Source organism: Leishmania braziliensis, chromosome 36 (assembly GCF_000002845.2).
Source record: "Leishmania braziliensis MHOM/BR/75/M2904 complete genome, chromosome 36".
NCBI classification, from domain to species: Eukaryota; Euglenozoa; class Kinetoplastea; order Trypanosomatida; family Trypanosomatidae; genus Leishmania; species Leishmania braziliensis.
Window position 1 is genome coordinate 33900 of NC_009327.2, and position 14569 is coordinate 48468.

Sequence of the window (14569 nt, forward strand, 5' to 3'; positions counted from 1 at the left end):
AACGCCGCACCGCGAGCCTCGCCTGACATACCGGGCACAGCGCCGGGGGTGGCCCGCCCCCATCGCAAAGAAAAAAAAGCGGGCGGGAGCAGAGGCTCTGGCGGGGGAGGCGGTACCACAGCGCCGGCGGAGCAGTAGGTAGCACACCACCTACACTCCATCCTGCCACGGCCAGTCACCCGCCGCTGCAGGAATTCAAAGTACGCACAGGTGCCCGTGCGGGGCTCGGCGAGGGCCCCTTTCTGCTGTCTCCTAAGCCCAGCATCCGTCTTCCTCCGGCGTGCGGCGGTGGCCACCATGTAGCTCTTATCGCAGCGTGCCGCATCGCCTAGCGCGGCGGCGGGGGATGTCGGACCAGTGTCGGGGAGCAGTGACCACGACCGTGGAGCATGCAGCTGGCGCCAGGTCCTCTCTGAAATGGCCGACTTCGCAGGCTCGTCCCCCTTGCCGTCTTCTTCCAAGACACAATGACCACAGACAGACGGAAATGAGAGGCGCGCGCGACGGGCTAGGAACGCTCGCACCTTTTTTGAATCGTCAACGCGATTCGTAGGGAGCCGCACGGAAGGCAATCGTGACTACGCATCTCTTCTGCACAACTCCAGCGGAGACCTGTTCGCCAACACCAAGAATCCTCACTCGTACCGGTGGGTAGACTGCAGACTCTTGGCTCCACCATCAGGAGCGGAACTATGTACGCTGGCGCCACGTTGAGGTAGCCGATATAACCAGTAGATGAGGAAAGAAAGGACGGAAAAGAGAAGCTCACGCTCTTGTTTCTTTAGCTGGTCTACATGTATTGGAATCTGTCTTTATGCGCAGCTAGGTGAAGGCTGCGTTAGAGTGAAAGAGTGCACACGCTTCTACTAGCGTGTTTTCCTTCGAAGCATCACTTCTTTCCGCCGTCTTTGTCCCGCACACACAAACACACACATTGGTGACCGTTCTTGGGGTTCTCCGGTAAGCGGGGTGAGAGAACAGTGCCATGTTTCAGTTTTCGCTCTACGTTTTCTTTTGCTTCGCCTCCCTGTGAAAGTGGCAGTGAGTTTTCGTCCTCCTCCATGGCCCTCTCGCACGCCACGAATAAAGAGGTGACACATGGGTGTGAGCGGAAAAATGGCGATGGAAAGTGAGTCAGATCAGGGCTACATTGGCTGCTCTGGCAGCCATGAAGAATACTCTCCGTTCTTCTGACGTCTGTCCCTACAATCACAGCATCATACCCTAGCCAATAGTCCAACGGTCCCGAGACCCTAGGCACCGCCTGACCACCAGCAGTTTTGCTGGCTGCTTCGCCGCTGTATGAGTAGTAAAGAAACAGGGAGAAAGACGCTAGAGAGTCAGTAGGAGCACAGCAATGTGGGACGTGGAAAGAGGTACGCGTGGCGAAGAACCAAGCGGACTGGAGAAAGTGCGACAAACAAGGACAACGGTAGCTGCGTAGACGATCTTGGCTTCACTCAGAGGTGGGCAACAGAGGGTCGGAGGATCGCGTACGGCTTGTGCGAGGTCCAGTGTCCGTAAATCATGCGCTTCTCGATTGTGTTGAGCTCCGTGTCAAAGAGAAGCAAATTGGCCTTCTTTCCCACAGCAATTGCGCCTACGTCGTGAAGCTGTGCGATGCGGGCTGGCACTGTTGCGGTGTGCAGGCATGCCTTGACAACATCCATGCCAAAGAGCGTGATCAGATTATGGAACAGGTCGGCTAGCATGCTCGTCCCACCGGCCAGGGTGTTTGAGGCGCGACCAAACGAGTCACACAAATAGCATCCACCACCCGCCTGCACAACGCCGTCACGCCCGTTGTACACTACATGCTTGCCAGGAATGTGGGCCGAGATGCAGTCGGTGATGATTGCAACATCGTTCACGCTGCGTGACATCAAGACTGACTGCAGCGTGACGCTATCCACATGAATGAGATCACCAATGATCTCCAGCGTCGGCGGCCGAGCCCCTTCGTAGAGCGGCGCGTTTGGAAACCGCGGACACATTGCCGCGTTCACCAGTGAGCTGTCGCGATGGTGGAAGGTGGAAACATTGCACAGGTGCGTAACGTGCATCTTCTCCTCCTCGGATGGTGCTAGCTTGAGGGCACCCATGATCTCAGACTTGGAGGCAGCTCGGTCGTGGCCGAGCGCGACGCGCACCTTCTTCTCAAGCAAATAGCGCATCTTTTCGTAGTTGCACCGTGCTTCGATGTGTGGTGATATGGTCATAACGCGCAAGGACGGCATAGAGTCTACGAGCCGCTTGAAGTCGTCGAGGCTCATTTCGCTCTTGCACTCCGGCAAACCACCGCGGTCAAGAATGACAGGACCTTCGGCATGAATGCCACCTAGGATGCAGTTGCCCTCCGTATAGTACCCCACGCGCTTCTCAACGGAAGCAATGCAGTCCGTCACTATCTCTTTGTGGCTGTCGGAGAAGATGATGGACGCCAGAGTTGTTAGCGTACCGCACCGAGCCAGCTCCTGTAGAGAGTACTCTGGGTTGGACCAGTGCCCGATCACGTCGCTCGCCCCACCCAGTCCGTGGTTGTGAATATCCACGAACCCAGGAAGCACAAACGCGGCCTCCTGCCAAGTGACCGCACCGAGATCTGGATGCGTCTTCTCCAGTTTCTCGATTTCCTTGCTGGCGACCGCCTCACTGCCACATACGGACACAATTACATCCTTCACGACAATGACGAAGCCGCCGTAGAGCACCTTTGAGGGTGTCACGATGTTACCCTTGATAACTGTAACCTTGCTCATCGCCTTTCGTCTTCATCAAGGTATGGTTTTGTTTTGCTTGTGTGGGTGGAAGGAAGGAGAGGCTATGACCAAATACAAAACATGCCCACCTCAGAGCAATACCTGGACGTGTGTATGGTTGTACGTGTATGAGGGCGGCAGAGGAAGTGCAGCGAACAGAATGTGTGGAGAGCGTTTATGGACCCGTACCATTGAGATGCTTGCCACCAGTGACGCCGTCGTGGAGGCGACAGTAGACACAAGAACCAAACGAGAAGAACGGAGGGAGTGACAGGAAAGCGCCAAAGCTTGCGTCTTGAGACGACTTTGTATTTCTGACCTGTGCGATGGGAAAGCAGAGGCGCATGTCAAGGAGTTCAGCCCACAGAGCGAGAAAGAGAGCTACATACACCGCCAATCAGAAAAGAGGGTTCAGGATAGGGGTAATCAGGTGTAACAACGCGCCGGGCACAGTTGGAGGAAGAGGTACGCTTGTGATGAGAGGCCACAAAGAGTTCCATCAGCGCATCCTTGAAAGGGATTAGCTATCTGGTAAACACACTGAAGGATCTCGGCGGCGGCGAAATGCTCGTCAACAAGCGGACAGCCAAAGGAAGAAGCACTGCAGACTGTGCAATCGCGTATGCGTCGCAGTAAGCCGGAAGTTTTCTGCTGGGCTTCACGCCTCTGTTCTTCTGTTAGGCTAACCTGGTACTGTTGTTGCTGGTTTCTGGTCGGTCATTTTGTCACTGCTTTTTTTGTGCTCCCCATCGCTTGCAGAAGTGAGCCTGGGGGAGGGAACGGGCGTCTTTTTCATCGCTTAGCGTGTTGAAGAAGAGTGATGAGGACACCCCTGCACTTACATGCGCGCGAACACACAAACGCACAGACACAAGAGAGAGCACAACAACAAGCGAAAAAAGGAGGGGATCAAAAGGAGAACAAGAAATGGATCCACACCTCCTTTAGCTATAAGAATGAAGCACAAGGGAACGCAATAGCGTCCTCACAAGAAACACAAAAATACAGAACACAACTGGTCTCAAGAGCGTCTGTTGTGTTCGTAAAAAAACTGTTGATGTCGCTCCTCAGCGCACCGTTCTTCTCGGTATTTTGCAGACATGGGCTTACGGTGCGCACAAAGGGGAAAATACGAGACGAGCAAGAGTGTCCGTCTCATCCATCTACTCTGCGGCAACCTCCCTAGCTTCTTTTTTGTGCGGTACTCACATTCAGGTTTGCTCCAGTCTGTATGGCTCACAAAACACGTGACGTATTTGAGCCAGGTGTTGGGAACACGCCCTACAGTATCCTCAGTTTTTTTCAGTAGAAGGAATTCTTTTTGGTAGCTACTGGAGCAAATAAAGAACAACATCTGCTTCGAGCGGTTCCTGCGAGAGGACCAGAGCGTGTCGCTGGTGTGTTACATGGGTCGAGTCTCGTTTTCATACCAGAGTTGACCTCTCATGTGAGAGCATTGGCAAAGGAGCCTTTTCCGAGCCTAACACACAGTTGAGCGACAGCCTGTGTGATTTGTGCCATCCACAGACACGTACAGGCGCCAAAGCACTTCCTATGGAGCAGTCGCGTTGCGAGAGGGACTCAGATGAGCTTACTACACCCTCACAAGTGTAGCACACAGTGATTATGCCTGTTATTCTCTTCTCTTCGCTGGAGCAGCGCTCCAAGACCTCGAGGAACGTCCTCGGACTTTGCAGCTCTATGTGAAGAACGACAACTGCCTTCACACTTTTGAGCCACCTGTTAGTCTTGATTGTTGAAACCGGCGCGACTGTTTCACGCGCACACGCAATAGAAAAAATGAAGTGAAGGAAAACAACAAAGGAAACAAGATACAACGTATCAAACCGAGCACGCATAGTAGTGCTGTCTTTTTTTTTTCAGCTCGAGTGTTGTAGCCAAGAAGAGGCGGGGGCAGACTAGGAAAAGAACGGGCGTGACGAGAGAGAAGCAACAAGAAGAGCGGGGAAGAAGAAAACGAGCAAGTCCCTGTCTTCACATGGGAAACGGAGGGAAACCACACAGAGAGCAATGATGTGATACTTTCTCGGAAGGAAGGACAAAAGACAGGGGTCTGCGCCTCGTACAGCTTAGCGGTACTCGGGGATGCTGCTGCCACCAAGCATGCTCACAGTGAAGGACTGCGGTGACGCGTTGGGAATGCTGATCATCTGCTGCGCCTGCAGCAGAAAAGGCATGCCTATCACCTGCTGTGGCTGCAAAAACGAGTTCATGTCCGCATTCAGGTTGGTGAAGGGCACCTGCTGACCCATGGAAGCGTCGCGCGCCATCATAGGGATGGCCGACAGTCCTTGCGGGGGCATGTACGGCGGAAGAATCGCCTCCGGCTGCGCGGGGAGCTGAGTGACGCTTGGGGCACCCTCTTTCTTCTTCAGCATACGCCGTGCTGCCTCGCGGTGGCGTCGCGACAGCTTCGACTCAATCTTCACGCCGTACGGCGAGTTCTTCAGCAGACTCTGCAGAGGTATAATCGCATTGCGCAATTGCGTAAGCTGTCCGTCGTCGGAGGCAGTTGAAATGGCGGTCTGAATGACGTAATTCGCAAAGCTATCCGTCAGCAGCTTCGGCAAGACGTGCGGGGCCGTCAGCTCATCGACCAAGAGTTGTCGTACGTCCGGCGACGACGTCTTCAAGCATTTCTCTATGACGTTGCTGCTAAACTTGTTGCACGAGAGCTCCGCCACGTGATGAAGCATCTGTCTAATAATCTGATTGGTGTAGTTCGGCGCCGTCGGCAAGGTGTCGTCATCACCGTCCTCCTGTGAACCGTTGATGTCTTGCTGTTTGTCGAGAATGAACTGAACGACGTAGTTACCAAAAGGATCCTGCACGAGCTTCAGTGAGTTGTTGAGCACTGTGTTGATGATTGTAGTGTGATACGGCTTGGGGGCGTGTTGCAGGCACTTCTGAATGATGCAGCACCCCTGACGGTTTTTGCAAATGTCAATGCAGTTATCAGCTATCTTCTGAAAAATGCGCTCGTAGATCACAACCGCGCCGGAGACACTCGCGTCAGAGTCCCCCAGCTGGCAAAACCGCGAAGACGTGATCAGCTTTGAAAGGGAGTGGTTGCCGTTAATGTCCTTTGCGACGTCGACAATCGATGGCTCCAAGAGCGTGGTGTACACATCGAACTCTTCACACGTACACAACGCATCGATAATGCGCTGCGAGACACGCGCGCCATTTGTGTTGCACGCCACCGTGACAATGTCACCGGAGAGCTCGCTAATCAGCAGCAGCACCTCCGATAGGTGATGATTGTTCGTCGTAGGGTCGTAGGAAACGTCGCCCATTGTGGCAGACGTGGTACCCGAGCGCAGCAGCGGCATGAGATGCTGCATCAGCTCACTTCCGTTCGCGTCGTTGGACAGGTCGAGCGCATGTCGAATGCACTCCTGCACGAACACGTTTCTGAACGGGATCTTCTGCCGCGCAGCGTCGTCCTCTTTGCCGAATTCCTGTACGTAGCGACACGCTTCAACCACCTTGAGTGCATCTCGCAGGCCCACGGCATCCCGCACACAGCTGGCGATCACCTCGTTTACTCGATCCAGATCCACATTACCTGACTTATTCTCGTCAATGGTACGCTTCGCCGCCTCTGTAGCCTTGGTTTGGATCTCGCTCTCCAGGCACTTAATACTTGTGTCCACCTCAGAGAGGTCTTTCAGAATCTCTTGACGGCGTGCGTACAGAGCTGTCAACTTCTCCTCTGACGACATATTTTGCAGAGCCGTACTCGTGAATTCGTTTTACTTCCGTTTGTGCGTAGGCGTGAGAGGAGAGCCGGCTGAAAGTGAGGGGAGGAATAGAAAAAAAAAAGGAAAAAAGAGGGGAATGGGGTGTTTGTGAGAGGGGGTATTTTTTGAGGTGTGCCAGTGCAGCCGCTTCAACTGAGACAGCGTGCAATGTGAGACGCCGAGATTCTCTCTGGTGGGCCGAGACGCACAATGAAAAAAAGGGTCACAACAATCACAGCGTAAGGACAAATCAAGAAGAAAATCATAAATAGAAATGAGAACACACCGGTATGAGGGAAAGGCGACTAACGGAGAAAAAAAAGATTCGAATCGAAGCGGCAGTTAACGACGTAAGCAAATAGGAAAAGACTGTACGGGGCACACGGAGTGCGTTTGTTCGCGTATTTGGGCGCCTATGTGTGCGCAGCGGTGCACCTACAGGGCTTCCCAAGTCTTCCAAACACTCAATAGTGTCTTCTGCAGAAGCGATAGGGGATATGCTCTCCCGAACAGCAACTTTATCAGGAACGACTGAGGGCTCAGTTGTGTACGCCGATGAACAGAAAGCTGAGAAGGGGGAAGGGGCTGAAGAGAAGAGAAGAGAGATGGCAACACGGGGAGCGGGAGATGGCTACAGGAGTAACGGGAGAGATCGGAGTGAAAACGTCATGTTGGCTATGATGGGCAGAAATGGGGGAGAAGGGTAGCGAAGGTATGCCATACGCTACGGTGCTCTTGGTTTGACATCACTAAGACAGCAAAAAGGGAAGCTGCAGCGTCAGCCTAACCTCTACGCGTCAAAGGAGAGCCAGAACTTGATGTGATGGTATATCGAAGTCCCATTCAGTAAAAAAAAAAGAACCAAACACTGCATCAGCAAGAACCTTGGAAGTCGATCGCACTCGTTTGGTGGTGATAACACTGCTGGCCATTATTAACAGTAGAAAAACACTCGTCGCATACGGGTGGGAATCAAGGAGCATCAGATACCCGGTGCCTGTCGCCTACAAATACCCCGAGGTGCATCCTTCTCGTAATCGCTAAAAGAGCTCAGTTCCTGCGCCTGCCCTTCATTCCTCGCGTTCATTTGTATGCGAGGGGGTCGTTTGTAGGAACCCCTCCTCCACCCCCCAAAAATATATATAGATAGATAGAAAAAAGCGTCTTTTCGCTTTGGAATCCGTAGAACGCTCGGTCATCATGCATGCGACAGTATCGAGATGTATGGGAACGTCTGTGTGTGTGTGTCTTTTGTGCTTTTGAGTCGCTCTACCCCATCGTCTCGCTCGAGGGTCGAAGGCGCCTCCGTCCCCGCTTCCGCTCCCGGCCCCGCTTTCGAGGGCGCAATTCCGTCACGCATATCTAAACCCTCAGAGAGAGAGGCGCATAGAAACAGACAAAGAGGACAGCAGGCCAGTGTCGCTATCTTCTGTTCACCTTTCATACAACTACGAAATGGCCGCACACTGTGCAAGTAACGGAACAGGGGGAAAGGTGCTAAGCTGAGATGAAAATGGATTACGCCCGGCGTTGCCTTGTAAGGTGCACAAGAGGTGCAAAGACATCGCACACGTCCCGTCGAAATGGAAACATAAAGAGAGAGGTGGTGATGTGCCCGACATATGCGCGCAGTCACTCGAGTGAGCACCTTGGCCGATTCTGGGCATCACATGCACGCTGTAGAAGTACTGCTCACCATCTTCTTTGCCTCAGAGATACTCTTCTAGCACACCGCAGCCGTGGAGGCGGCAATCACGGACACCAACGCACAGTATTGCGCGCTTTCCCACACGGTGATAGGCATGTTCAGCATTTCCCCAAGGACTCAAAGAGTCAATAGCAACTTCTTGGCACTGTCATCAACTGCAATGACGTCAACAATGCAGACGCCCTCTCAGCGAAGGCGTTCTACGATGGCGTGCGATCTCTATTCTACTGCCTTCATCAACCCGCGAGACCCACTTGGTGCCTCGTTTCCAAGAATAAGGCCGCCTGATCGCCGATTTGAGGTTCTGGTTGGCATCAGCGGTGCACCGGCCATTGAACCAGTCCAGGGCGCACACCGTGTTCTCACTTAGCTGAACCCGACGGGCATCTTTTCGCTAAGAGCGGTCAGCACTTTGTCCCGGATCTGTCGCATCAGCTCTGCCTCAGTAGCCTCGCTCAGCAATGTCGCATTGGCAATGAGTCGTGCAGAGGGGTACTCGAGCAGTTCAGAAAACCACGCCACGACGTCACCGTACACGGACTCCCCAGTCTCTATGCCACTAAGGTGTGACGTGATAGAACTGTCAGCCTGCTCACAAATCCCCCTCACACGGCGGTAGCCGAGAACGCTGGGATCCATGTCCATCCTGTCGCACATCGACTTTCTCATGATACGTGCAAACCGGCATGGTTTGTTGCCCCACACCAACGCCGTCCAGGAAAGCATCGCTGACACCGCCCGTCACAGCCACCCTCACACTCAAACCAGGATGTCGCGCCCACTCTTCGCTCGCCAACCCTACTAGCATGCCGATGGTCTCCGTAGCGTCGCTCATGCGGAACCAGAAGGGCCCCACGCGCGGGTGTAACTCGTAAAAGAAGTTGCGTGGAGAGAATCCGCCCTAGCCCTCGTACCACATCTTCTTGTCTCCGCCCTCTGTGCGGGCGGGTATGAGCTGGGGAAACGATGTGGCGTCAGCGAAAAAGGCTGGAAATCACTCGCTGCACTCCACAATGACATACACAACCTGTGACACCTTCTCCTCGCTGTAGATCACGTGCAGCACCTTGAATCAGAACCACTCGAAGAAGTTGGTGTCTCCGCAGAAGGCGTATTCAGGAGTGCTGTTGGGCGCTGGTTCATGGACTGCAGTACCCTCCCCCTTCACAGAGATGTGGTTCTTGCAGAACGCATACATAGTGTTCGGGTTATCGGTGAGAGAGGGCCGAAGGGCGAGAGGCGCGCAGGTTTCGTCGACTATGCATGGTAGGTTCCTTGTTCTATCGAAAGCGAACCCAACCGCACGCCCCCGCGCCGCCGCACCAGCTGCCTTCAACGCTGCACTGATAACGTCCTCTACTGTCTCAATGCAGTTACGCGGATGCTGGGGGTACTGCATTGGATTGGAATTGCGGTGCTTCGTCTTGACCCAGCTTGAGTAGTTGAAGGCGGCGCGCTGCAGCACCGTCCCATCCCGCACGTGCATCAGCACTGCAGGCGCGAAATCGGAGCCTTAATCCCGACCAAGGACGAGAGACTTCGCCATCTGCGCAGGTGCACTAGTTATCTATATATACGCTGCGAGACAACTGATGTCGACCCATATTTGGGAGTGAGTACGCATGTCAAGCACTCCTGTCAGTTCTTCAAGAGCAATGGGCTCTTTTGGAAAGCGCGTTAAATCTGTAAGCACAGATTGCTGCAAAAATGCACAGTGCATGAGAGCATCGCAGAAGGCAGGCTGGTGGTACAAATAAGGTCAATAGAGTAAGAGAGAGAGGCCATCGGCAACAGCACAGGGGGCGGAAGAGCACGTAAAACACAGGTGAGGTATTCACTGTCGGGGCAGGTTTACTGCAACATCAGAGAAAGTGTCGCCTCAAGATCGCGACGGCGCCTTCAAATGAAAACGGGGAATGACACATATCCACATGCAGTACACGGATCGGTCAACACAACGTCAGTGCGCCAAGGTGGAGAAAAACCTACCGAAGGCGAAGCCAGAGTTTTGGTGAGTGAGCGGCAGAGGTCCGGCTGTAATTGTTCAGGAGAAGCGAAAGCGCGTACCTCAAAAGCTTCGTTAGGGCTCCAAACTCTCGCACCAGCAACATAGAGGAAAAGGGTTACACGTACAGTGTGCCCGCGCGAGGCACCCAAGACACCGCAGGACAAGAGTAGAGTAGGTGGGGTAAGAAAAAAAGCGTATATATAGTCTAACAGGAGAAATGATGTAGTGAAATGGGGTACGAGAAAGCAGCAAAGTCAGTCATGCTATGCACTTGAACGCTGCCAAGAACGGCTGCGGTAGACCTCAGCCATGGCTACTCTGTGCCCAGTCGGCAACGCTTCGAAAGCGGCGCGTCGTCAGCGTCCTCCGGTTGACGTGAATGAAATCCCCAAGACGTACGCGCCCCTCCCCGAAAAAGACGTGAGCCAGCGTGCACCAGCACATCCCAAAGGCCACTATTCTTCTCGTCATTCGTGTAGGAGTTTGGCGAGGGTAGCTGCGGCGGCCTCTGGCCCACTGGTGGAGGCGACATTAATACGTCAGAGCTCAGCGTATTGGGACCGGAGTGGGAGCCTTGCAAGCTTCTTCTGCTTGCAGCACCACATGCAGGGACGGTCGCTGCACCGCGCACCGAATTACGCGCGCGCTGCGCCTTCTGCACGCGCTTTACGAGGCTCTCCTTGTTACCGGTAGTCAAAAGTCCACGATCACGCAGGAACGCCTTCAGCTCTGCCACTGTCATCTGTGATGGAGTGACCGGCTGAGCATGTGGAGGCCGTGCTTTCACGGCCGTTGCGGCGCGCGGGCGTGGCGGGGGCGACTCGTTGCTGCTACTATCTTCTAAGTCGGAGTCTTCTTCTTCCATGTACGTGGAGCTAGAGGCAGCGGAGCTGTAGGACTCTGTCGACGCTCTCTCGGCTTGCGCCGCATCCAAGAACTCTTTGAGGAACGCACGACATGACTTGAGAGCGTCGCGAATTTTTTCGGCTTGTGCCGCGTCGCGGGGCGTTGTGAAACGTCCATTGCCGTCAGTGAGCAGAAATCCGTCGTACGAGACGAGCAACGCTGTGTCAGCCATCGCGAGCGGCGCTACTTTAGCGATTGTGTCGATTGGGCGCGGAAGCGGGGACACCGAGTGGGTGGATTTCTGTGAAGGCGTTGGTGGCGAGAGCGGCACGAGAAGCCGCGTCATGCGCGACTGTCGCGTCGGTGGAGTCCCAGAGAGCTCTTTCAAAAGTACTTCGCTTTCATCCGCTACGTATACAAGTCGCCTCTTTACTGGGTCCATGGCTTCACGACAGTAGCACCGCTGGTCGCCCCTGTGAAGAAATCTATCTAGCGCTTGGGGGGCTTGCACTTACGTGTGTGTCTGTTTGCTCGCGCGTTGTTGAACTTCCGGTAGAAGTGAGGTTGTCTATTTGCCTCGAATGTGCATCAAGTGGGTGGGGTAAGGGACAGAGTAGGACGCTTCCGTGCTTGACGCGCGTAAGGCTTCAGCGGATGCATGAAGTCCCTTCACGCACAGTGCTTGCCTTCACGCCTGAATACAGTTGGGGTGAAGGCGCAGGAGGGATGCACCGAAAGCAACGAAGTGAAGACAGGGAGAGGCAGTCATTCATGGAGAGGAAAAGTAGAGACGCAGGCACAGGTGCCCCAGTGGTCGGAAGAGTGAGGAGCGGGCAAGCATGAACCCAGAGGAAAGCGATGCATGTGCCTCTGACGTGCAGTGCACAAAGACCACTCTGACTGCACGGATGTAGGCGCATAAGCACCTTCACAGAAGGGGTCACAAAGGAATGGACATCCCCAGTGCAGCGACTGAGTATCGTTTTTCGTTTCAGAGGAGTGTAGTCGCTGCATGGATGCTCCCAACTTCCCATATATGCTGAAGGTCACATAATCGTGCCTGCGCACCCCTCCCCCGCATCACGTCTGCTGCTCCTCTAACCTGGCTTCTTCAGAGGCTCTGACCTTTCCAGTTTTCACTTCGTTAGCAAAAAAAAAAAAAATGGCCGAAGCTCACGTTAACAGCGCACACACGAGACATCCACGGGTGTGTAGATCCGACGAAAACAACGAGAGGAGGACAGAGGAAAATATAGACAGAAACCAACGAAGGAGAGGGGAGCCGCTGGCCGCGCGCAGTGAATTTTCGACTCTAATGTGTCTAATCCATCAGCCGCGCAAAGCACGTTGGCACCGCAGAACGCCCTGAGACGCACCAGCCACGCCGGGAGCAAGGGACTGTGCCTTCATGTAGTCCTCCAGCGCCAGCTTCCACTTCTCCATGCCTTCGTGGGCAATGCCGCGGCGTAGGTATGCCTTCACGTTTGCTGAGTCAATAGCAATCGCGGCATTGCAATCATCCACCATAAGAGAGTACATGTGTGTCTGCTGATGGCAAGCAGCACGGTTAGCGTAGTACACGGCCTTCTCCTTGACAGGCTCCTTCTGTAGTTCAATCGCCCGGGTGTAGAACTCCACAGCCTGGTCATACTTGCCGTCCTTGAAGAGGGAATTGCCAAGAACCTTGGCCTCGTCAGGGGTCTTGCACATCTTCGACTTTGCTTTTTCGTTGCGCTCGCGAAGCTTGCCATTAATGCTTTGCAGTTTGTCCATAACCTCCTCGTTGCCGGGGCTCAGCTGGAGAGCCTTCTGGAAGGCCTTCTGCGCCTCATCACAATTGCCCATGCTCTCCATGGCGACACCCTTGCGAAAGTAGCCCTTAAGCCAATCGGGGCGTACCCGAATGCACTGCTCTGCATCCGCAACTGCCATCTCAAAGTTGTTCAGGTTCTGCCAGCTGCCTGCACGATTTGAATAAAGAGCGCCAGAAGCTTCGCTGTCGGGATTATGCTCGATAGCCTTAGTATACCACTCAATCGCCTCCCGGTACTTCTTCGCCTTGAAGGCGTCATTGCCCTTGGTTTTATAGTCCTCCATAGTGCAGAAGTCTGCGACAGTCGTTTAAGGCGGGGTGAAAAAAAGGGAGAAGGAGGGGTACGCACAAAATACGAAGCTTAGAAGACACTGGGTTCTACCCCACGTCCAAACAGTGTGATGTGAAAAACGTTAGAGAGTCGACACCGGTGAGATGGGCATCCATCGAGGACGCAGAACACAGCGAGTAAGGAGGCACCAACAAATACGGTTGCGCGCCGTTATGAACGATCGAAAAGCGGTGATAAGATAACCATCAGAGTGTGTTGAGAAGCCCAGTGATGCACGCGTGACGCAGAAATCAAGCGTAGCGCCGCCGAGAAAGCATATATCGTGAATGAAAAGCGTTCATACAAGAGGAAGAGCGGAGCAACATGAGGAAAGCGCATAATCAGCCGAATAGCTTGCACCTGTGCACTCCGGAGGACGCCATACCTTCCCAGACCGCGCACAACGCTACAGCCCTTCGACTAGGAGAACAGGTGCCACTTCGTTCCGCTTTAGAAGAAAAACAGGTGCCCTACGTCCAGCAGAGACCATTACATCTCTTACTTTTGGTTTCGAACAGGATAGTAGCTTTTTTTGCCGCCTCACTCCACCACGAACAAGTCAACCGGCATACGCCCCCAGTCACACCCCACCCACCGCTGTAGGAATACCGCTGCATCCTCGTCGTCCAGGACGAGCTGGCTCTCTCGCCGAGTCAGGCCATGCGTCTCACGAGCCCCCCTCCCGTGTCTCCCCGTCTCTCTCTCTCCGATGCCTGCTGCGCGACCGGCGCCAGACGGACTCGGATGGACGGCATGCCTCGACCCAAAGCGGACAGTGTCCAGGCCTCTGCACGAGGGCGCAGGCGGTGGCATCTGTCGTGCGATTAGGAGGGGGCTCCCCAGCCGCATGCTGGATGTGCTCACGAAAGAAGCTGGCCAGCCTCGGGCCAGGGCTCTCCGAGACCTTGCACCCTGCCTCTATCCAGCGCCCCTCTCTCTCTCTGAGCCGCTTCCAGAAGCGCGGCCTTCCATAACACGGCGCCGGGACACGCCACATGGGAGTCTGGGGGACTCGATGCTGCAATCCGCGGTGTCCTCGGTGTACATCTCCCGCATCTCTGCCGCACGGGCCACCGGGTCGGGAGGGGGAAACGCCGCATACTTCGCACACCTGCCCTGGGGGGGCTGGTGGGGGGAATTGGTTTCGCCATTCGGGGCCGCCTTCCTGGCTGGGGAACCTGTTTCCTTTTGTGGGGCAAACCCCAGTAACCCGGGGAATAGGCCACGCCAAAGGAATCCCCCTTTTCTTGGAGGGGGATGGGGGGGGGTTCCCCCCACAGAAACCCCTTGCGCGGGGGGGGAGCGTTCCCACCGGGGGTGAAAAAGGGGAAACCCCCCCG

The 14569-nt window shown here is 54.6% G+C and overlaps 4 protein-coding genes and 1 pseudogene across 5 annotated transcripts; all 5 read right to left on the reverse strand.

Moving 5' to 3' along the window:
• Positions 1-1460: 1460 nt before the first annotated feature.
• Positions 1461-2759, reverse strand: LBRM_35_0080 (N-acetylglucosamine-6-phosphate deacetylase-like protein; the record flags this gene model as incomplete). The annotated part of the gene is made up of 1 exon (XM_001568585.1): positions 1461-2759. One exon carries the CDS (start codon positions 2757-2759, stop codon positions 1461-1463), a length of 1299 nt encoding a protein of 432 aa, XP_001568635.1.
• A 2090-nt stretch (positions 2760-4849) lies between these two features.
• On the reverse strand, positions 4850-6505 carry PUF1 (the record flags this gene model as incomplete). The annotated part of the gene is made up of 1 exon (XM_001568586.2): positions 4850-6505. One exon carries the CDS (start codon positions 6503-6505, stop codon positions 4850-4852), a length of 1656 nt encoding a protein of 551 aa, XP_001568636.1.
• A 1466-nt stretch (positions 6506-7971) lies between these two features.
• Positions 7972-9777, reverse strand: LBRM_35_0100 (annotated as a pseudogene). The gene is given in 2 exon segments: positions 7972-9744; positions 9748-9777. Coding segments are annotated over 2 exon segments (1803 nt in total).
• Positions 9778-10552: 775 nt separating this feature from the next.
• Positions 10553-11527, reverse strand: LBRM_35_0110 (conserved hypothetical protein; the record flags this gene model as incomplete). Its single annotated transcript, XM_001568587.1, has 1 exon — positions 10553-11527. The coding sequence occupies one exon, from the start codon at positions 11525-11527 to the stop codon at positions 10553-10555; it is 975 nt and encodes a 324-aa protein (XP_001568637.1).
• An 887-nt stretch (positions 11528-12414) lies between these two features.
• On the reverse strand, positions 12415-13182 carry LBRM_35_0120 (stress-inducible protein STI1 homolog; the record flags this gene model as incomplete). The annotated part of the gene is made up of 1 exon (XM_001568588.1): positions 12415-13182. The coding sequence occupies one exon, from the start codon at positions 13180-13182 to the stop codon at positions 12415-12417; it is 768 nt and encodes a 255-aa protein (XP_001568638.1).
• Between the last annotated feature and the right edge of the window lie 1387 nt (positions 13183-14569).